Source organism: Lepus europaeus, chromosome 8 (assembly GCF_033115175.1).
Source record: "Lepus europaeus isolate LE1 chromosome 8, mLepTim1.pri, whole genome shotgun sequence".
NCBI classification, from domain to species: Eukaryota; Metazoa; Chordata; class Mammalia; order Lagomorpha; family Leporidae; genus Lepus; species Lepus europaeus.
This window is the reverse complement of record NC_084834.1, coordinates 59,556,929-59,579,120: the sequence shown is the minus strand read 5'-3', so window position 1 is coordinate 59,579,120 and position 22,192 is coordinate 59,556,929. Positions and strand designations below refer to the sequence as shown.

General features: G+C 39.4%; 1 protein-coding gene, 2 long non-coding RNA genes and 1 other non-coding gene across 4 annotated transcripts in view; 2 read left to right on the top strand and 2 right to left on the bottom strand.

The window, feature by feature from the left end:
• Positions 1-2,798: 2,798 nt before the first annotated feature.
• Positions 2,799-18,252, bottom strand: LOC133765558 (uncharacterized). The gene is made up of 4 exons (XR_009866610.1): positions 18,199-18,252; positions 7,244-7,278; positions 5,340-5,504; positions 2,799-3,500 (listed from the first exon to the last, which is right to left on the bottom strand). It is a non-coding gene; the product is annotated as an uncharacterized LOC133765558 (long non-coding RNA).
• A 181-nt stretch (positions 18,253-18,433) lies between these two features.
• On the top strand, positions 18,434-19,711 carry LOC133765987 (uncharacterized). The gene is made up of 3 exons (XR_009866630.1): positions 18,434-18,822; positions 19,080-19,126; positions 19,281-19,711. It is a non-coding gene; the product is annotated as an uncharacterized LOC133765987 (long non-coding RNA).
• Positions 18,878-19,008, top strand: LOC133766122 (small nucleolar RNA SNORA24). Its single transcript, XR_009866674.1, has one exon. It is a non-coding gene; the product is annotated as a small nucleolar RNA SNORA24 (small nucleolar RNA).
• Positions 19,681-22,192, bottom strand: part of PRSS12 (serine protease 12) — a 72,013-nt gene continuing 69,501 nt past the window's right edge. Inside the window, exon 13 of the mRNA XM_062199701.1 lies at positions 19,681-21,726. Within this exon, the coding sequence (XP_062055685.1) occupies positions 21,419-21,726 (308 nt within the window). The 3' untranslated portion in view covers positions 19,681-21,418. The remainder of the gene's footprint in view (positions 21,727-22,192) is intronic.

Genomic DNA, 22,192 nt, shown 5'->3' with positions numbered 1-22,192 from the left:
GTCCACAAAACAAACATACTATCAACAATAAAGTTTACTTCACATACAAATGAATAAATTGGCAAATTTAAAAGAATTTGGATTATAATTTTAAAAATAATAAAAATATGAAACATGGTATCCTTAAATTCTCACTCCTACCTATAAATCACCTTGATAAAACCATATTGTTTCTATTCCCAACTAATTACAGAACGTTCTCAGTACAATTAGAATACCAGAGATCAATTCTGCTAGTCTTAACATCTCTTCTTATCCAAGCAACATAGGGTAGGTTGCATTTTGGACTTCAATCCACCTGTCAATCGAAGTTAAATGTGATCTTTGGTGAAGAGAGGATACTGTTTTTCCCTTGCTTTATCTTACCATATAGAGATAAATCAGTTATTGTAATTCTCTTTCACCTACTCTGCCAGAAAGTGTATATGGGCCCAAGTATCTTAATCTTTATTCCATGTTCTTGCCCCTACAGAAGTAAGAATTCAAAGCAAAGGAATATACAGTGCACAAGTGAGAACAGGATTTATTTAAAAGAGAGGGAATGAATATAAATTGTTGTATAAGTGTAGGCCACCCCTATGAGAGATACCCATCATGAATGGGCCAGAGAATTGTCTATAAGAAGAGATGGGGAGGAGATCAGAAAAGGACAAATATGCTTGATCCAGAAGCCAAGAGCAAAAGAAATGCTCATCCCACATCATCAGTCTCTCTTATGAAATAGGGTACCATCTCCTATGGGAGTTTTAATTTGTGTGAGGCCCTCTGGGGGCTTCACAGTGTTTCCAAATGGAGTTTAACTTCCACAAGATTAATAAGATGTCTCTTCCTTTCTAACCCCAGAGACACAAGTGCATCATGGGAAAGTGAGTATACTGCATAGATAGTTAAGGGTATAGAGTTATAATGCAGGGCTGACAGAAGTTGTGATTCCAGGTCATAATTCCCGCTCACCTATTCCTACCTAATCTTCCCACCTAGTTTCCTCAAATCAAAGGGAAGAGGCTTCAGTTAACCTAAATGGTAAAATTGTAAGCAGAAATGTAGCTTGAATAGCTCAACCTTTCTCCATGACTTTTTCTTTGTTTTACTATTATTATTTTAACTGTACATATTAATGGGGTAGAATGTGACAAATTAGCACATGTATTCAATGTGTGAAGATCAAATCAGGTCATTTAGCATTTCCATCTCTAAGTATTTATAAAAGTCTTTTTGGATTAATAATAATTGTACATATATATAGGGTACAGTGTGACATTTCAATAAATGTTTACAACATGTACTGATCAAATGAGGGTAATTAATGTGTCCATCTCTTTGTCATTACTTTATGTTTAGAGCCTTTAAGTTCATCTCTTTTATTTCCTCATAAAATATATAATAGGTTCTTGTGAACAATTGTCACCCCACTGTGCTGTGTAACACTCAGAGCTTACTCCTCTGTCACTGCAGCAGCCAGCTTGCCTCAATTCTTTTCCACCAATGCATTACAGTTCAGTTAGATGAAAGTAGGAATAGTAAAGCAAAGTTTATTAAAACACATTCCAAGAGACAAACAAACCAATCCAGAGAAAACATGGCACCCTTTTTCCTGGTTTCAGACTTTATCCCTAAAGTGTGAAGGACTTATCCCTAAAGTGTGAAAGAGGTTGACTGGCTTTGATGGTCACAATTTTTGATTGACATCTGGGAGTTACATACCTTGAGCTCTCTGTGTATGCAGCTTCCATTTATGTATCTGGAATGCCCACCATGGAGAAGGGGGCAAAACTGCAATGTTAATTATATTATAATCATTGTATAATAAAAAAGGGTCACTCCAATGTCAAACTGGGGTCTCACTGTACATATGCCATAAACTTACTTTCTAGGTTTGGCTGAGTTCCCATTTTATCAGAATACTTCAATTGCAAGTTAAACCACAAAGTGGGTGGTCTTGGATGGGTCCTTGGTTTCACCTCCAGAGAAGGGTCTTGTGGCACCTCCCCAGTCATTCATGTCTCTGACATTTCTATGATTTGGTTCCCACTATCCAACTTCCCTCAGATTCCACTCCAACACTTCCCAGCCTCTCTTAATCGCTATTTTATGTTCAGATCACATTTGTTAGCTTGCATATATGAAGCAGATCATGTGATACTTGTCCTTCTGTGTCTGACTAGTTTCACTTAATATAGTGCATATGAGTGTAGTGTTGGCAGAGCATGCTATGCTCCCCAAATTGAGCAGAAATTCTGAGACTGAAAAATGAAGAAGCAAGTGCCATGTAAGATTAAAGAGGTTATTAGGGAAACATTCATAAAGAACTCCAGACCTGGGGCAGCAGACTCTTCCATTTTCATTCATTTTGCTATAAATGTCAGTATTTCCTTCTTTTTTATGGCTAAATAATATTACTTTATGTGTGTATATCTATATTAGATTTCCTTTTTTCATTCATCTGTTTCTGGACACCTTGGTGGATTCCAAATCTTGGCTATTGTAAATAGTACTACAATAAATGTGGTAGTATTTTTTTTATTTATTTTTTTTTCTGATTTTAACTTTGTTTATTCATATCATTTTACAATATAGAATTTCTCATCATTAGCCATATTCTTTCCATTTGTTTTCTTTTTTTTTTATTAAACTTTTATTTAATGAATATAAATTTCCAAAGTATAGCTTATGGGTTACAATGGCTTCCCCCCTCCCATAACTTCCCTCCCGCCGCAACACTCCCCTTTCCCACTCCCTTTCCCCTTCCATTCATGTAAAGATTCATTTTCAATTCTCTTTGTATACAGAAGATCAGTTTAGTATATATTAGGTAAAGATTTCAACATTTTGCCCATATAGCAACATAAAGTGAAAAAACTACATTTTGACAGGCAGAGCTAGACAGTGTGGCGCTGCGGCTCACTTGGTAGTATTTTTTTTAAACAATTTTATTTATTTATTTGAGAGGTATAGTTACAGACAGTGAGAGGGAGAGACAGAGAGAAAGGTTTTCTGTCCACGGATTCACTCCCCAAGTGGCCAAAACGGCCGGAGATGTGCTGATCTGAAGCCAGGAGCCAGGTGCTTCTTCCTGGTCTCCCATGGGAGCACAGGGGCCCAAGCAATTGGGCCATTTTCTACTGCCTTCCCAGGCCACAGCAGAGAGCTGGATTGGAAGAGGAGCAGCCGGGACTAGAACCGGCACCCACATGGGATGCCAGCGCCACAGGCAGAGGATTAACCTACTGCACCACGGCACGGGCCCCTGGGTTTGTTTTTTTTTTTTTTTTTTTTTTTTTTAAGATTTATTTATTTATATGTGATGTACAGTTACAGACATAAAGACAGAGAGACAGAAACGTCTTCCAACCACTGGTTCACTCCCCAAATGGCTGCAATGGCCACAGCTGGGCTGAGCCGAAGCCAGGAGCCAGAAGCTTCTTCCAGGTCTCCATGATGGTGCAGGATTCCAAGGACTTGAGCCATCTTCTACTGCTTCCCCAGGCCATGGCAGAGAGCTGGATCAGAAGAGAAGCAGCCGGGACTAGAACTGGCACCCATATGGGATGCTGTTACCACAAGTGGAGGCTTGGCCCACTATACCACAGTCCCAGTCCGTAAGTATTTCATTAACATAATGATTTCATTTCTACTGGAGATATATACCCAATAATGGAATTTTTGAATTACGAGAAAGTACTATTTCTAGAATTAAGTAATTTCCATACTGTTTTCCATAGTGGCTGCAGGAATTTACCTTCCCACCAGCAGTGTATAAGCATTCCCCTTTCTCCACATCCTGGTGAGAATTTGTTACTTTTTATCTTTTTGATTATAGTCATTCTAACAGGGGTGACATGTTATCTCATTGGTATTTTTTTTAGACTTATTTATTTATCTGAAAGTCAGAATTACACAGAGAGAGAAGGAGAGGCAGAGAGAGAGAGAGGTCTTCCATCCATTGGTTCACTCCCCCACTGGCCACAACGGCTGGTGCTGTGCTGATCCGAAGCCAGGAGCTTCTTCTGGGTCTCCCATGTGGGTACGGGGGCCCAAAAACCTGGACAATCTTCCACAGCAGAGAGCTGGATCAGAAGTGGAGCAGCAGGGACACGAATCGGCACCCATATGGAATGCTAGCACTGCAAGCAGCAGCTTTACCCGCTATGCCATAGTGTGGCCCCCACATTGGTTTTTAATTTGAAATTCCCTAATGGCTAGTGTAATTGAGCATTTTTTTTCTTGTGGGCTCTTTGTATTTTTTTGAGAATCATCTGTTCAAGTACTTTGCCCATTTCTTAACTGGATTATGTCTGTTGAGTTTATTGAGTTCCTTAAATATTTGGATATTAATATCTTTTGTACGATGACTAACTTGCAAATATTTTCTCACATTCTGTTAGTTGTCTCTTGGCTCTATTGATTTTTTTTCTTTGCTGTGTCAAAGTTTCTTAAGTCCTATACAATGCCATTTGTCCAATTTTGCTTTTATTATCTGTACTTTGGAGGTTTTTCTTTCTTTCTTTTTTCTTTTTTTTTTTTTTTTTTTTTTTGACAGGCAGAGTGGACAGTGAGAGAGAGAGACAGAGAGAAAGGTCTTCCTTTTGCCATTGGTTCACCCTCCAATGGCCGCCTCGGCCGGCGTGCTGTGGCTAGCACACCGTGCTGATCCGAAGGCAGGAGCCAGGTGCTTTGTCTTGGTCTCCCGTGGAGTGCAGGGCCCAAGCACTTGGGCCATCCTCCACTGCACTCCCTGGCCATAGCAGAGAGCTGGCCTGGAAGAGGGGCAACCGGGACAGAATGTGGTGCCCCGACCGGGACTAGAACCTGGTGTGCCGGCGCCGCTAGGCGGAGGATTAGCCTGTTGAGCCACGGCGCTGGCCGTATACTTTGGAGTTTTATCCAAAAAAGTCTTTGCCTATCAAGCATGAAGTGTTTCCCCTATGTTTTCTTCTAGCAATTTCAGTTTCACAGTTTGTATTTAGGTCTTTGATCCATTTTCAATTGATTTTTATGGGATCTGTCCACAAAAAAAAAAAAAAAAAACAATTTCCCTGGTCTGCTCTTGGCCTATGTTGAGTTTAGTAGAAGTTGACATTTAGGCACATTATTAAAGTACAAGACAACCAAAAGAAGATCTAGAAATGAAAATATAAATATAAACTCAAAAATTAGGAAGATGACCAACAGCATAATAAGGAGTAATAATAATAAATGAGATAAATGCCTTATCCATCATGCAAGAAGCTGACAGATACTGATTGAAGTTGATAGATTAAGAAGTTAAGGTAAAAGGCTAATAGGAATTATGGTAGTAATCAGCAAACCTTAAACAGAAATGATAAAAAGTGACTTACCTTTTTTTAAAGTTACAGAGAGAGGTCTTCCATCCTCTGGTTCACTCCCCAACTGGCTGCAACAGCAGGAGCTGAGCTGATCTGAAATCAGGAGCCAGGAGCTTCTTCTGGATCTCCCACGTGTGTTCAGGGGCCCAAGGAGTTGGGCCATCCTCTGCTGCTTTCCTAGGCACATTAGCAGGGAGGTGGATTGGAAGTGGAGCAGCCAGGACTCGAACCGGCGCCCATATGGGAAGGCGGCATTGTAGGCCAGGGCTTCAACTCTCTGTGCCACAGCGCCACCCCCATGACTTACCTTTGATAAGTGGGACCAGAGAGAAATATTTGAATTATGTCTTACAACTGCATGTATTACTTTACAACCAAACAGCAAAATTTCTCATTTAAAGAAATAAATCTGTAAATATTCAAAATCAACAGCATGTGAGGAGACAGAAACAAGAGATCTGTGCAGTAGCTAACTTCAGCATCAAATGTTAGGTGTTATTCAGGAAAGATAAAACTGCTGTCATAGTTGGTGTCTAAGCATCTCACTATGATATTCTAAAAATATACTCTGTGAACCCTTGGAAAACCAGAGTCCCCTTCAGAAGGTCCACAAGATCAGAATGATTTTTACAATAATACTAACTCATGATTTGCCACAGTCATAGAACTGATAAATCACCAACTGTACAAAAGCAATAACAGGCAAAACTGCTGGTGCTTAAACCTAAATTGAGGCAATGGAATCAGTCTCTACCAATACTCGTAGTTATTATACTCTTTATCATCACATACTCATTTTTAAAGAGTCAGTATCACTTTAAAATGTCCTTGGCGAAGCACTAAAAATATTATATTTCCACCATTGAACGTATGTCTTTTTTAATATTTTGAATGACAAAATGTAAAGCATGCCTAAAAACCTCTGCTTCATACTGAAGTGGGTGGTTGTCTCAAGGAAAAGCACTTGAGCAAATATTTGAGTTGCAAGTTGGACTAGCCACTTTATTCCTGGAACATCACTTTTACTTGAAAGAATGACAGGGAACTATATTCAGACTTGAATAACTGTCAGAAATTCTCTTGACAATGAACAAAGTGAAGCTGTCACTTCAAAGAAAACAATTGACAGCATTTGTTACCAATCATAAAATATCAGCTTTCAAGTGAAAGTTAAAATTGTGTGGCACTCATAACTGTTTCCATACGCTTGACAGCATACATGAATATAAAGATCTGTCCGATGTGATTGGTGGTAATATTAACAAAAGTAATTTGCTAATATGATATGTAGTGAAAAGTGTCAACATTTAGAAGATCTGTACAACTTAATAAACCAATATTTTCCAAATGACCAACACCTGAGGTCACAAAACCATTATATATGGTACAATCATTGTAATGGTATAATATTAATTGTTAGGCAAGATAAATCAGTAGATTTTAATGAATAAAAGTATTGAGAGTTCATTGGTTTGGTTTCAAATTTCACATTGCAAATACCATTTCAAAAAAATAGCACTTGCTGAGCCCTAGTGTATCAAAGAAAAATATCCACAGTTACCTGAAAAACTAAATATATGCTTTCATTTCCCTAATAAATATGAGTGCGAGGCCATAGTTTTATCACATTCTTTAACAAAAGCAACATATCAAAATAAGTTGAGTTCAGAAATAGATTTCAGAATGTGATTCTCTTCTATTAAGCCAAACACTAAAGAGAGCTTTAAAAATATAATACAATGATACACCTTCATTTTATTTTGGAAAATATATTTATTTTTCACTAAACTATAACCTTATTATGAGTTTTGCTTTTGCTATTTTTAAATTAGCTTTTTAAATTTCTAAATTTTAATTCCTAATTAAAAAAAAAAAAAAACTACCTCTCCCCTCTACCACATTACCATTCTACTCACAGACTGGAAGTTGTTTGGAGATGAAGGAATACTGGCTAGAGAGAAGAAAGAAAAACATACATTTGAGTTTCTTCTCCCCTTCTCTTCCTCTTTGAAGTCAAGTTGAACCCTGAAAATGAAACTATGAGAGATCTCCTTCAAAACTGAGGATCAAACAGTAGAGACTGCGGTTTCCTACTTCCCAATTAAGGCTTTGCAAATCAGCAACTTCCTCCGTGTTCTCTTCCCACTGATAGTGTGGATTCCCCATCACCAAATAGTAGAAATAGTACATGGCATCCCTCAACATAAATGGCCTGAGATTGCACAGATTCCACAGTGACTCAAGAATTTATAAAGGTTTCCATTCTCCAGAGAAGTCTCAGAAATCACTTGGAACAGGACTGTACAAGAGAAAGGGACCTGAAAGCTGGCATCATGAGGGCACTTAAAAACTTGCACAAACATGACTATTAGCCAGAAGAGGAGCTCAGACCAAGGAAGTTAGAGGACATTTACCAAAGACCAAATCTGATGAAGTTCATTCAGTGCCAGCAGAGGACAGATGGTGGCTGAGGCCCAAATGTTACCTTCTAACCTCATATCTGTTGCCATGACCACCTTGAGAAGAAAGAGAAGTTCCTAATTTTGATTTCGACTGGATTTTCTAAGAAACTTAGAAATCCTTGATGTATAAAACATCTTATATGGGAACAATTATTGCAAACTAAAATGCTACATTACTGTACAAATTATGAAATTTATACTTACTACATAAGCATCATCTCCCCAGGTCCATATAGCAACAATGGAGACTTAGGGGGAAAAGGGCAAACAACCAGGGTAAAGGTTAGTGATAGACTCTCCTGATAGGCTCCTTGGGATGAACTAGGGATAGGCATCTGGAGGCTAAAGGTGGAGCACATCTGTAGAATCTAATATTTCTTCAAAATAATCCTATGGTAGACATACTGCAAGAGTAATATCCTTGTATAATTCTACCCCCTTTTGTCTAGGCAGTTCTTGAGAGTATAAGTGTGATAGTGAGTCCCTGGACTAGCATACCTGATATTTGATCTGTCAAAGAATTCTGTTGGCTCTATCTTCAATTCTAACCCAAACTGACCATTTCTTACCAACTCCATTACTGAATGCCACCCTATTCTGAAATGCCATCATCTTTATCATTTGCATCTTTGCTCACATGTCATCTTCTTAGTAAGGTCTACCCTGACAACTTTATACACAACTTCACCCTTCCTCCCTAACTTGAAATTACTGATTCCTATTACCTGGTCTAATCTTTTACCCATAGTAACTAACCTTATAACTAACTATAATTTACTGACTTTTATTTTACCTATTTTCTTCACCTACTTAAATAAGCATCTTGAGGCAGGCTTATTTGTTTTTTAATCAATGTATGCCCTTGTCTATATGTCTAGCCTCTCAAACATAAAAAGTGCTCAATAAATACTTGTTGCATTAGTTAATTTAACAATAAACAAGTAGGAATTGAAGATGGAAGATGAAAGGAACGATATGGTTTTAATATGGATTTTTTTACATTTAAATGCTAGAACAAAAGTATAACATTTTATACAAAAAAATTTATGAAGATCAGGGCCCGAGTTATGGCATAGCAGGTTAAGCTGCCACCTGCAGCGCTAGCATCCCATATGGGCACTTGTTAAGTCCTGGCTGCTCCACTTCTGATCCAAATCCCTGCTAATGCTCCTGGGAAAGCAGTGGAGGATAGGGCCCAAGTGCTTGGGTCCCTACACCCACATGGCAGGCCTTGAAGAAGCTATTAGCTCCTGGTTTCTGCCTGCCTCAGCTTTAGCCATTATGGCCATTTAGGGAGTGAACCAGTGGAGAGAAGATCTCTCTCTATCTCTCCCTTCCTGCTCCTCTCTCTGTCTCTGTCTCTTTAAGTCTGCCTTTCAAATAAATAAAATCTTTAAAAATTTTTGATGGAGATATTATTCTGTCATATATGTCAGTCTTTCTTCTAAATAACAAGAAATAAATTCAACTTTAAATAATAAAGAATTCCGTTGAAAGAATTAATAGCAAAATAATTTTTTCTAAAGGTTTGTTTGACAATCAGAGTTACAGAAAGAGGGAGAGACAGAGAGGGAGAGATCATCCATCTGCTGATTCACTTTCCAGATGGCCACAATGGCCCAGAGTGGGCCAGGCTGAAGCAAGCCAGTAGCCAAGAGATTCTTCTGAGTCTCACACATGGGTAGCAGGGCCTCAAGCACTTGGACCATCCTCTGCTGCTTTTCCCAGGCCATTAACAGGGAGCTGGATTGGAATGGGGTAGCCGGGACATGACCCAGTGCCCATATGACATGCTGGCATTATAGGCAGCAGCTTTATCTATTACACACAACACTGGCCCCAGCAAAATAAGTTTTAAATGTAAAATAAATAAAATGCTTTCTATGTACCAGACAATCCTTATAAATTATCGTAACAAGGCCAAAAGGAAAATGTACTACTTTTCTTCTGCAAATGAGAAAACAGTTTTGAAAAGGATATATAACTTTCCAAAAGTCACGTGGGCAAGCAAAGTCAAGGATTTGTGCCCAGACTTACCTTATATATAATTTTTCTTCCTTTACAATGTCAATAAAACTTAAGTTAAATGAATTAATGAACACAGATATAACCAATAAGCACTAAATTTATTATTACCTCCTAGAGATAAAATAAATTCTATAAAATAAATATTAAAGATTATTTTTCATCCCTTTCATGTACATTCACTTTAATAATTTCTCTTCTTAGTCATTCTCCCTCTGTTTGTCCCATGCCCTAAATAATGGTGTATAATTAAGACTTCTAATTGCTTTTATCAAATTAAGCCTTGACTTCCAGGGATTTCTTTCAGAACATTTCTGGTTTCTAAGACATATTGTCCATTTCCATAAGTTATCATACAAATAAAAGGATTTTAATCAAGAGAAATACAGATAATTTATTTCTTTTTATTCTACTTCATTTTTCATAAAAACTTTCTTTGATAGAATAATTACTAAGACATGTTAAATATTCACTTAGAATACTCTGAAACATCATTTGAAGTCTTTTATTTATTTTTTTTAAAAGAATGTTAAAATTTTCTGATTCTCCTCATGGCATTAAACAAGTTTTGTCAATCTGTTCAAGAATCAAATAGAAATTAATCAATGTAGTCCTTACTGTCTCACGAAAAACCCAAACCTCTAATATTGATACTCAACACAGTAAAGATATACTCCAGTAATAAATGTTGGTTAAAAGGGATCAACTCCATAGTTTGCCAAAAATACTTTCTCTGTGAAATGTTTCCATTAAAGAATTTGATCCCATGCTGGAGCAGAGAGGGGGGCTGAATTTAAAACTTTTACAAAGAAAAATGTGTACAAAGGAAAAAAGAAAATATATTTGTTCGTTTTATTTATGACCAAGTTCAAAAATTGTGTTATTTTTCCTTTAATACCCTACTCTGAAATTCATTTCTTTGAGAACATTATGTATAATTTTCCTGAATTTTCATTTTACTTTTACTTTTGTCATTCCATATTCCTGACTCAACATTTAATTAAACTCATGCTATATACAAAGCACTGATATGGGCAAGATAAATAAGACTACATCTTTACCCTTTAGTAAATTGGACAAATACTCCATGTCCCAAAAGATTGTCTACTTTGGTATATGCCATATTCACAATGTATTAATTCAAATACTTCAGATAATTGATTGACTTGCTATGCTAAAACCTATATGCACCAAGTTCACATACAAAAAGGTCTAGTATATTTCATTTATATTTATGTAATATGCATTTGGAGAAAAGTTGTTCCTTTCTAGTAGAATCTGTGGTTTTTTTCAGTATTCACTATTGAAATTATATAAAACCAGAGCTAGAAGGTATAAAATATTTGATATTCTGAAATTTCCATGTTATTATCCACATAAATATGGATACATTCACACACAATAATAAATGAATATAATTAATTCAAAACCAGTTAGGGATTTAAACATATACCTAAATAACAGGATAATGGAGCCATCTAGTGGCTTCACAAAAATTGAGCTTCATGTAATTTTATTTCATTCCATCAAGTTTTACATAAATGTTCAGATAGATATTTATAATTCTCATGGATTGTGGGTCAAAGTAATTTTGGAGCTGGGATAGTAGAGTAAATGTTTGACATTGTGAATCACCTGTACTATAGATTATAGAGAGAAAAAATTTTTAAAAAAGAATTCTAGCAGTGTTCCTCAACTTTTCAAATTATTTTAATGTCTAGTATGAAAATATTAGATATTTCACAAGCCATCTACTAAGGAAAGAAAGAAAAAGTAAAGCTTTTGAAATGTTAAATATCTAATGAAACAACACTGCAATGTTGGGGTAAGCATTGTGGCTCAGAGGGTTAAGCCACCACTTGTAAAGTCAGCAGCCCATGTTGGAGTGCAAGTTTGAGTTCCATCTGCTCCATTTCTGATCCATACATATATATGCACATAAAATAGATGTTTCGCAATATCAAACATTTACTCTAGAACCCAAGCTCCAAAATTCTTTTGGCTCCCTATTACCTCAAAATTCACTGATCTGAGGCTGGCATTGTGGTCTAACAAGTTAAGCTGCTGCTTGTAACACTGGCATCCCATACAGGTTCCAATTCGAGTCCCAGCTGCTTTACTTCTAATCCAGCTCTCTGCTAATGTACCTGAAAAACCAGCAGAAAATGACTCAAGTCCTAGAGCCCTGCACCCATGTGGGAGAACTGGATGAAGCTCCTGGCTCCTGGTTTCAGCCTGGCCAAGCTCTGGCTGGCCGTTGAGGTCATTTGAGAAGAGAACCAGAAGATGCAAGACTCCACTCTGTAACTCTGCCCTTTAAATAAACAAAATGAATCTTTAAAAAAAAATTGATCCTACTTACCATATTTTCTTTTTTTTTTTTTTAAGATTTATTTTATTTTATTTGAAAGAGTTAGAGAGCCAGAGAGAGTGTGAGAGAGAGAGAGAGAGAGGTCTTCCATTCCACTGGTTCACTCTCCAAATGACCGCAATGGCCAGAGCTAAGCCAATCCAAAGCCAGGAGCCTCTTCCGGGTCTCCCACACGGATGCAGGGGCCCAAGCATTTGGGCCATCTTCCATTGCTTTCCTAGGCCACAGCAGAGAGCTGGATCAGAAGTGGAGCAGCCAGGACTAGAATCAGAACCATATGAGATGCCAGCACTGCAGGGGCAGCTTTATCTGCTAAGCCACAGCCCTGGCCCCACCACATTTTCAATGTCCCTCATGCTTCTCTTATATGAAAGTTCATGGAAGAATGGAATTAAAGGTAAGTTTGATTCAATGAAGATTTTTTTTGATTCAATGAAGTTTTTTGTTTTGTTTTTTGACAGGCAGAGTGGATAGTGAGAGAGACAGAGAGAAAGGTCTTCCTTTTTGCTGTTGGTTCACCCTCCAATGGCTGCTGCAGCTGGCACATCGTGCTGATCTGAAGCCAGGAGCCAGGTGCTTCTCCTGGTCTCCCATGTGGGTGCAGGGCCCAAGGACTTGGGCCATCCTCCACTGCCTTCCCGGGCCATAGCAGAGAGCTGGCCTGGAAGAGGGGCAACCGGGATAGAATCCGGCGCCCCAACAGGGACTAGAACCCAGTGTGCTGGCGCCGCAAGGCACAGGATTAGCCTGTTAAGCCACGGCGCTGGCCCAATGAAGCTTTTTAAATCCATGCATGTTTTTCATAATACACATTCTCTGTGAATTTGTTGACGACTTCTTGTAAGCATGGATATCGAAATTTTTTGCAGAGAAATGGATTTCTCTTATATGCATTCTTCAAACTTTTTGAAATATTGGTGTATTATCATTCCTTGCTGTAGACATAAATTCCACAGCAAATCTATATAACCATTTCCTTGCATGCCTTTCTCTTCTGTCAGTTCCACACTGCATCTATGAAAATGAGCTTGATATAGAAAAAAATACACCATCATGCTAAAGATCTGAATTTAAATGCAGTGAAAGAACTCAAGTGAATCCCTCATGACTCAGAACCCAACTGTATTTACAAGTCTACTGACACTATCTCCTAACCATACCTTTTGCTCGTTCCTCAAATTCCCAACACTCTCTCTCCTATCCTCACTCCCAGTTGATGAAAAGAAAACAAAGTTAGTAGAGAACATTCCAAAGTTCATTCACCTCCCAGACAGTACTCCTGTCTCTATACATGAACTGATTAAACTACTCTTTTTGGGTAACTTCTACCTTTGTTCACTAGATTCTATTTCATCTTCAACGCAAATCACCAAATCTCTCTTTCATCATCAATGATTCCATTTCTATTGAATCTTTCTCTTCAGAATACAAATATGCTTTAAGTTCTGTTATTATGTAAAAAAGAAACAAAAAAAATCTCTTGATCCCACATCCCTTTCCAGGTACTGTTTCATTTCTTTTCCACTTTACAGTGTGATTCCTCAAGAGTAATCCACATCCAAGGTCTCTGATTATCTTCCCATTCTCTCTGAGACTGTTCTTAACAAGGTCCCAAATAGCCTTCATATTGCTAAATCCAATAATCATTTCTCAATTCTCACCTTACAGTACCACAAAGAATTGATTGCTCTTATTTGAAAAACTTTCTTGACTTTCAGGATACTGCACTGCAATGGCTTTTCTCCTTACCTCATTTGAAAATCTCGTTATTTTCTTGATAGATTCATTTTCATATGCCCCAAGTCTAAAGCTTTTTAAATCATATTTTCTGTCTAAACTTCCTCCATTGGTATTATTAAACTGAAATAAATTTGGGTTAAAGCAGCCTCTATACCTGAATAGCAAGTTTGGCCCAAAGCATCCTCTGTATATAATAAACTATACCCTGACGATATTTAAATACATTGTAATATAACCTAAAATATACTCTTTTTAAGATTTTATTTATTTATTTGAAAGTCAGAGTTACACACACACACACACACAGAGGTCTTCCATCCAATGGTTCACTCCCTAATTGGCCACAACGGCTGGAGCTGTGCCTATCTGAAGCCAGGAGCCAAGAGCTTCTTCCAGGTCTCCCACCATGGATGCAGGGGCCCAAGGACTTGGGCCATCTACTGCTTTCCCAGGCCATAGCAGAGAGCTGGATTAGCAGTGGAGCAGCCGGGTCTCAAACCAGCGCCCATTTGGGATGCCGGCACTTCAGGCCAGGGTGTTAACCCGCTGCGCCACAGCGCTGGCCCCAAGTATATTCTTAAAGGGAGCAACTGAGTATTAGCTGTTATAGCAACTGAACCACCAACCAACCACAGGCTAAAAGCTGCCAGAACATGATTATAAAGGTAAATGCCTACTGAAGGCAAATAAGTTGTTTAAGCCACTGCCTTTTCTCTGGCTTTAAATATAACCTGTATATGTGGTGGGGTATAAGCAATCTGGAACACTTCGGTTTGGAATTCTGCCCAGTTCTGGAACTTTTTTCTTGCTTAAGTAAATTCTGTTAAATTTAATTGGTCTTGGGGTGGGCATTTGGCATAGCAATTAAGACACCAGTTAGAATATCTCCATCCCATATAGGAGTAACTACAATGCCTGGTTTTGAGTCCTGACTCAATGTGGACCCTAGGAGGGAGCAGATGATGGCTCAAGTAATTGGTTCTCTGCCACTCACGTGGGATACCTAGATCATGTTCCCAGCTCCTGGCCCAGTGCCAGCTGTTATGGGCATTTGGGGAGTGAACCAGTAGAAGGAATACAGCCAGCTCTCTCTTTCAAATAAATTAAATCTTTAATTACATGCCCTGTTTTTTTTTTTTCTTTTTTAAAAAATTTATTTATATGAAAGGCAGAGTTAGAGAGAGAAAGAGGGAGAGAGAGATCTTCCATCTGCTGGTTCATACCCTAAATAGATACAACAACCAGGGCTAGGTCAGGCCAAAGTTAGGAGCTAGGAGCTTCTTCTGGGTCTCCTGCGTGGGTGCAAGGGCCCAAGCACTTGAGCCATCTTCCACTGATTTATAGTTCATCCTTATAGGTGCCAATTCTCCTTGTTTCCTCCACTACACAACTGTGTAAAGCCAAAAAGCTCACAGAAAAATGGAATTAAAAGATAAAAATTTTAAAGTTTACTTCTCAACTTTAAACTTGAAGTTCCATCAAGTTCAAGTTAATGTTTAACTTTTGTGTTTGAGAGAGAGAGAGTGCACACTTATCAGAGCTGGTTGACTCTTTAAATGCCCACAATGGTGGGGGCTATACCATGGCCAAAACCAGGAGCTTGAAACTCAATCGAGGTCGCCCATGTGAGCGACACAAACCCAATAACCTCAGTCATCACTGCTGCTCCCCAAGTCCACATTTGCAGGAAGCTGGAATCAGCAGCTGCAGGCAGGCATCAAACGCAGGTACTCTAACATGGGGTGAACGGATTCCAATGGGTAGTTTAATTGCGAAGCCAAATGCCCACCTCTAGTGACAGTTCTAAAGAAATATTAGTAGTCATTTTGTTCATCTCTAAAGAATAGAGGGTCCTGGGAATTTAACCATGTCAATGCAGTCTTTTTCAAATTATTAATCGAAGAACAATGGTCGTCCTTGAAAGAGTTTTTTAAAATTAGGAAACCAAAAGAAGTCAGAAGGAGCCACAATTAAAGTGGGTAACTAATGATTTCCCAACTAAACTCTCACAAAACAATCCTTATTTGAGGAGAGAAATGAACAGGAGTATGGTCTTGAAGAAGTACCACAGTATGTCAAAAAAATAAAACTTAGTTGGAGTAGTGAAAATTTTCATAGCATGAGAGAAATATTTGAGCAATGCACTTAAAGTTGAATAAAACTTTAACAGTTGAAAAGAGATGGGAAGACATGGAAGAGGAAAACAGATGGAGAAAAGCATAAACAAAGGAAATAGGTTAAAAAGAATAGATTTTTTTTTTTTTTTTTTGACAGGCAGAGTGGATAGTGAGAGACAGAGAGAAAGGTCTTCCTTTTTGCCATTGGTTCACCCTCCAATGGCTGCTGCGGCCGGTGCATCTCACTGATCCGAAGCCAGGAGCCAGGTGCTTCTCCTGGTCTCCCTTGCGGGTGCAGGGCCCAAGGACTTGGGCCATCCTCCACTGCCTTCCCGGGCCATAGCAGAGAGCTGGCCTGGAAGAGGGGCAACCGGGACAGAATCCGGCGCCCCGACCAGGACTAGAACCCGGTGTGCTGGCACCACAAGGCGGAGGATTAGCCTGTTAAGCCACAGCGCCAGCCAGAATAGATTTTTTTTTAAAGTCCAGTTTCAGACAATGCCCAAAGTTCTAGTAAAAAGCCAGGACTTGTGTCTGTGCACATATACATTCATACATATGTGTACTTACTCATTTAACCATGTCAATGCAGTCTTTTTCAAATTATTAATCAAAGAAAAATGGTCATCCTTGAAAAAGTTTTTTAAAATTAGGAAATAATTTTAAATGATTTTAAATGAATCAATTATTCATGGTGCCCTAGCCATTTAACCCGATGGAAACACTGATTTAAAATCTTCAGTAAGACGTTATATTTTAGCATAAATGAATAGTGTTATGGGCCCAATTGTGCTCCCCAAAATTCATATATTGAAGTTCTAATCCCTGTACCACTGAATGTGACTGTACAAGAGAAAAGGTCCTTAAAAATGGTAATTCAAGTTAAATGAGGTCATTAGAGTGTGCCCTAATCCAATCCAATGTGATTTTTACAAAGAGGTGATTGAGACAGACAAGTACTTAAGGAAAAAAGATAAAGGGAGACAGCTGACCTCTACAGTCCATCCAGGGATAGTCTGAAGAAGAAACAGCCTGCTCACCTCCACTCCCAGCCTCCAGAACTGTGACAAAATAACTTTGTTAAGCCAGCCATTCTGCAGTATTTTGTTCTGAGAGCCCGGGCAAACTGGTATAAAGGACTATTTAGCAATTTTAAATGATAAGTTATTGGGCCAAACTGCTTACTGTGATTCCGTATTTAAGCCTTTATCCTAGATAGTTCTTTTGGCCCATTAGTGAGAGGAAGTGAGTGAAGTGAGGTGTGGTGAGAGATACAGGGTGAAATATGGGGAGCCTCAGAAGCAGCTCTTGTTCTTTCGAATTAAAATTTATCTCCTATAGGCTTATACATTCTGATCCTTACCAAAACAGCACTTTATGCTGTAATTCAATTCCTCTCCCCCCCCCCCCCCCCCCATGACATAATGTCTTCATGGAGTTACTGTGAACACCTCCGGAGCCACTTTATTCGCTTGACATCTTCAAACCATTTTCCCTGAAAGCAACTGAGGCAATTGCTGTCCTAGGTGGTCTGGCTCTAAGGAAAAGCTGTACCCAGACCTTTTTTTTTTTGTCGCAAACGCGGAGGGAAAGAAAAGTATAAAACGACGCCAGTGTCTAACACTACAACTTCTCCTCAACACTGGAAATCCCACTTCACAATGGCAGCAGCTCCACCCTTTCTACAGTTACACCTTGAAAAGCACAGCAGGGGAATGAAGGCCCGGGACACAGCAGCGTCCAAGAGCGGCCAGGTGAGGGCAACAGACTCCCGTCAGACCGCGACAAGGCCCTGCTAATTAGCGCTAACGTCCTTTCCTTTTTTAATCTCGCGCTTTCGAAATCATTTGGTGACGGTGCAGTACTGTCAATACACCAAAGACAGTAGACCAAAACCACAGGAAAACAAAAACAGAGCCGACGGAAACGCCGGCCCTTCAGGAACAGCAATTCGAGCGGCAGGGGAAAAGAAAAAAAAAACTACTTCTGTATAAATGAACCTACCAAAAGCCTAAGAAGAGAACCGTTTCGATAACAAAGTGACTTCTACCATAACTGTCCTACACAAGAAACCACACAACTATCATCCTTTTCAGTCAGCAGGCAACCGAGAGCGTTAAGATCTCGCCATCTCGCGATAACTTCACGGCGCTCACCTTATGCGCATGCGCCTGAAGTCGGCGCTCGGAAACTGGCTCAGACCCTGACGAAGGTAGGGGCGGAAAGAAGCCGAGAAGGGAGGAGCCGCCAGGAAGGTGGTGGCCAATGGGAAAGGTGGAGCCCAAGCGGACTGGGAGGGGTGGAGCGGAAGGGGCGGGCGTTGGGTCCCGCTCTTCCTTTCGCGTCCCCAGGAAGACGTCATCGGCTCTATAAGAGGGCGTGAGCGCAACAACTCGGCCTTTTACATCCGGGAGCGGCCGCGGTAGTTGCGAGTCAGCGTTTGTCTTGTGCGCTAAAATCATAGTTGGGACAGAACTTTTTCGCTTAATCAAAATGCAGGAATTCCAAGAGTCTCGCTATAGTGGTAGGTCAGGATCATTTTTGAAAACTTTGAGGCAGGCGAGCCCGAGCGGCCCGAGGCGCTGGTTAGATGGCGGGGTGACCACGTGGAGCCCTGGAGCCTGAGCCCCAGCCCGCGCGGGCCGGGCGCCCTCGGAGAAAGATTCAGCGCACCTGTTGACTGCGTGAGGGAGGGCTGTTAGCTGCTCTGTCGGTGAGTAGTGTGTCGCTACGAATTAGTTCCAGAGCCCTCCGAGACCCGCCGCAGCGAGACCTAGCTGGTGAGTACCATCCCTAGTAGAAGTTGTGCTTGGTAATCGGCTCTGGACTGTGGATATCCATGTGTCTTTGGGACCTGTCAGCCGTGGCAGTCTCCCTTCCTAGCCATGGAAGAGCATATTCTTGTTTATTGGCAAAGCTGTCACCATTTAATTGGTATCAGATTCTGACTTGCACAAGTAACATTCCTGTATGAAGAGACTTGGAAGGGTGCCTTGTTATCGGGTGCACTTTTCTAAACTTGTTCAAATTTTTCTAGGAACTTGAACTAGATTGTTCGATGGGTGATGGAGAACATTAAAAAAGGTACGTTTCCACATACCCATATTTCTAGCTTAATCGGAATCTCTTTACTCAGATATCAGCAACTAGCCTCTGAATAGAAACTGGGATTAGCTGCTAAGGTCAGAACAGGGAAGGATGGAGACCTGAGTTTTACATTACTGATTTTCTTTTGCAGATGCCAAGAAGTCCAAAGTGATAAGGGTGAATAATGGCAGCGTCCTGCAGTGGATCACCAAACTTATTGCTGGACAGAATGGGTGTTTTGAATGGTGTGGGGTTTTTTTTGAAACTGGTACAATGTATTCAGTGTAGCACCTCAATTTGAAGGTGCTTCTTTGATGCTATGAAATAAAATGTTTAGTTTTTGTAGGTAATCAGTGTTCCTTGACTGAATTGTAGATGGGAAAGAAATTTAAAAATAGTAGTCAGTACCTTCTGCTTGTGGTTTAGCATAAGTACCTGAGGTTATTACAGTACTAGGAAAGAACTAATGTATGTAAAACTACCAAGTTTCCCCCAAGAGAGTTTTCCTATGCCAGGCAAAAGATACTGCAACCACACAAGGTAGAAAGTAATAAACTTTATTACACAAATATGCACTGAAAACTTGGATCTTTAAGTCATACTTAAGACCAACATGGTTATAATAAAGGCATGTTTTATGAACTGTGTGATAGCTCAGGATTGAGTGAACTGCAGGTTGCCTGTTTGCTGCCCTTTTTTTGGTGTGCAAATCCCTGATCTATTTAGAATTTCCACAAAAGTGTCTGTCACACCATGACTAGTTAGATCAGAAGGGCAGACAGAAAGTTAAGGTGAAAGTAATGGTTTCACCTATATTGCACAATTCCCAAGTCCTTGTTATAAGTGCACTGTACACAAATGTAGCATTTACCATATTTAAATCTAAATGCTGTTTTAAAAGTTTCTTTAATCAAACTCATGGGTTTTTTTTTGTTTTGGTTTTTTTTTTTTTTTAAAAACCTGTTACTCCACACACAGCATCTAAAGTCTGTAAAATAGTACCCACAGGTTTGTGTGTTATTACAAAAAGGGAAGGACATGATTCGATTAAGAAAATGGAAGTCTTAATGGTGTCAGCCATTTAAGGGGGTTATTTACAACTGCACTGCTCTGTATATTAACCTCTTATCAAGCTACTTGGGTGTTTGGGGAAGGAGCTCTAACAGCAATGATGTACTCATTGGCGTTATATAAGAATGTCCTGTTTCCCAGGCAGCTATTCAAAGAGAAAGCTAGATGGGTTAACAATGGAGGGGAAAACCTACACCACGTGCACTGGGACAACTTCCCCAGTGGTATGCCCTGCAACTTGACCTGTTAACTGTAAGAAAGCCAGGGCTTTAGGCTTAGCATTTTGTAATTTCTGAGTTGCACAGCAACTTAATGTGCCTGCCAAGTTTTATTACTGGTTTGTGCATTACTTTTCTAATGTAGAAAAAGCATTTATACTAGTTAACAGGATTTCTATGGGGTTAGTCTTGGGAAACTTCCTACACAGGTAAATTACCAAAAAGTTACACTAGGTGGTGCCATTGCACCATAACTGCATGACACTTGGGGAAAAGTTAGTAATTACTGGAAGTCAAATGGTTTATCAGTGATCAGAGTAGGTATGTTAGTATTTTTGATGGGTTGTAAATCTAACTGGCATCTCATGTTAAATCCTAGATTTTACATTGACTTAGGACAATTTTTCACATGGTTTCCATCATGCTTGGAATTTATTGTGACAGGCTAATGTCCTTCCGTGTGGCTTGATGGTCCTATTCAGCCTGTAAGTTTAAAATGGAGTTTGATTTACTCACTTAATAAGCTACAGAGATGATGCCATGAAGTGTGAAGATTCCTGGTCACTCTCGAAAATATCAACACAGGTAGTGATACTTGTTTGTTGGAAGTTGTGTCATGAGAGGACTAAAAAAATATGGATTAATATACCATGTGGCTTCAATGTTAAGGAATTCTCAATCCAAATAAACATAAAACAGCCTTACTGTAAATTCAATATGAAAAACAGTCTGGGAGCTGTTTAAGAAGGCTTAGATGAAAATTAAGAATTTAGTCTCAGGTGGAATTTGGTTTACAATGCTAATGGATAATCAGTATTACACTGAAGTATGCATGATCAAAAGCTTAACAAATTGTGAAGCCACAAGAAGTGCACCAGTTTCAAAAATAGCAGAAACAGCAATTTCAGTCCCCAGTAGTTGTCAACTTGGCACATTAGTATTGGAGACTAGAAGATCCACATCAGTCTATGCACTATGTCCTGTTGAGGTTTTCCACAGCTTAAAGTTTGGTGACACTTTTTATCCAAGGGACAAAGGATGAGACTCTAGTGTAAACTCCAGGAGAATCCTTGACTCCACAGCCATGCCCCCAGGAGGTCACCCCGTATACCACCCAGCTCCCCCCAGACCTTTCACACACGAGTGGTCCTCCGCTGTCTCCTTGGCAGCTGTCCACACGTTGGTGTTCATGGAGGTTTCCAGCACACAGCATTCTTCCTGTGAACTGGCGTTTATATCGTTCTTCACAAAATCTCTTGGGAAGTAAGGGGATGGCTGCTTGTTGTAGTGTTCTTGAATAGGCTCGTCCTACTCAAACCAAATATCTGAGTTAGTCAAGGAGATTCCAGCTACAGATCACAACACTTAATAGTGAACTTTTGGTAGTCTTGAAAATAAAATCCCTCTTTGTAACAACAGTGTAGTTTTAAAATGGGCAACAACCCTAAGTGGCATAGAATGTTGTTGATCTTTTTTGAATGCTGACACTTTACTTCACTGTTAAATTTATGTCCCAGTAGTGAATTTCTTGGCTCTTTTTAAAATATAACCTAAAGAAAACATCTGTGCTGGCTTTAATATTTCAATTTTGCATATTAAAGTTAGAATGTACTCATGCTGGTTTTACATTAGCACATCCATTCCTCTAACATCTTTGACTTCACTGAGTATGAGAGTTGTAAATGATTATGAATAAGCACTGAAGTGGTGATTGCTGCCCGAAATATTCTGTAAGAAAGTAAAACATACATTCTTGCCCAAAATAGTCAAATTT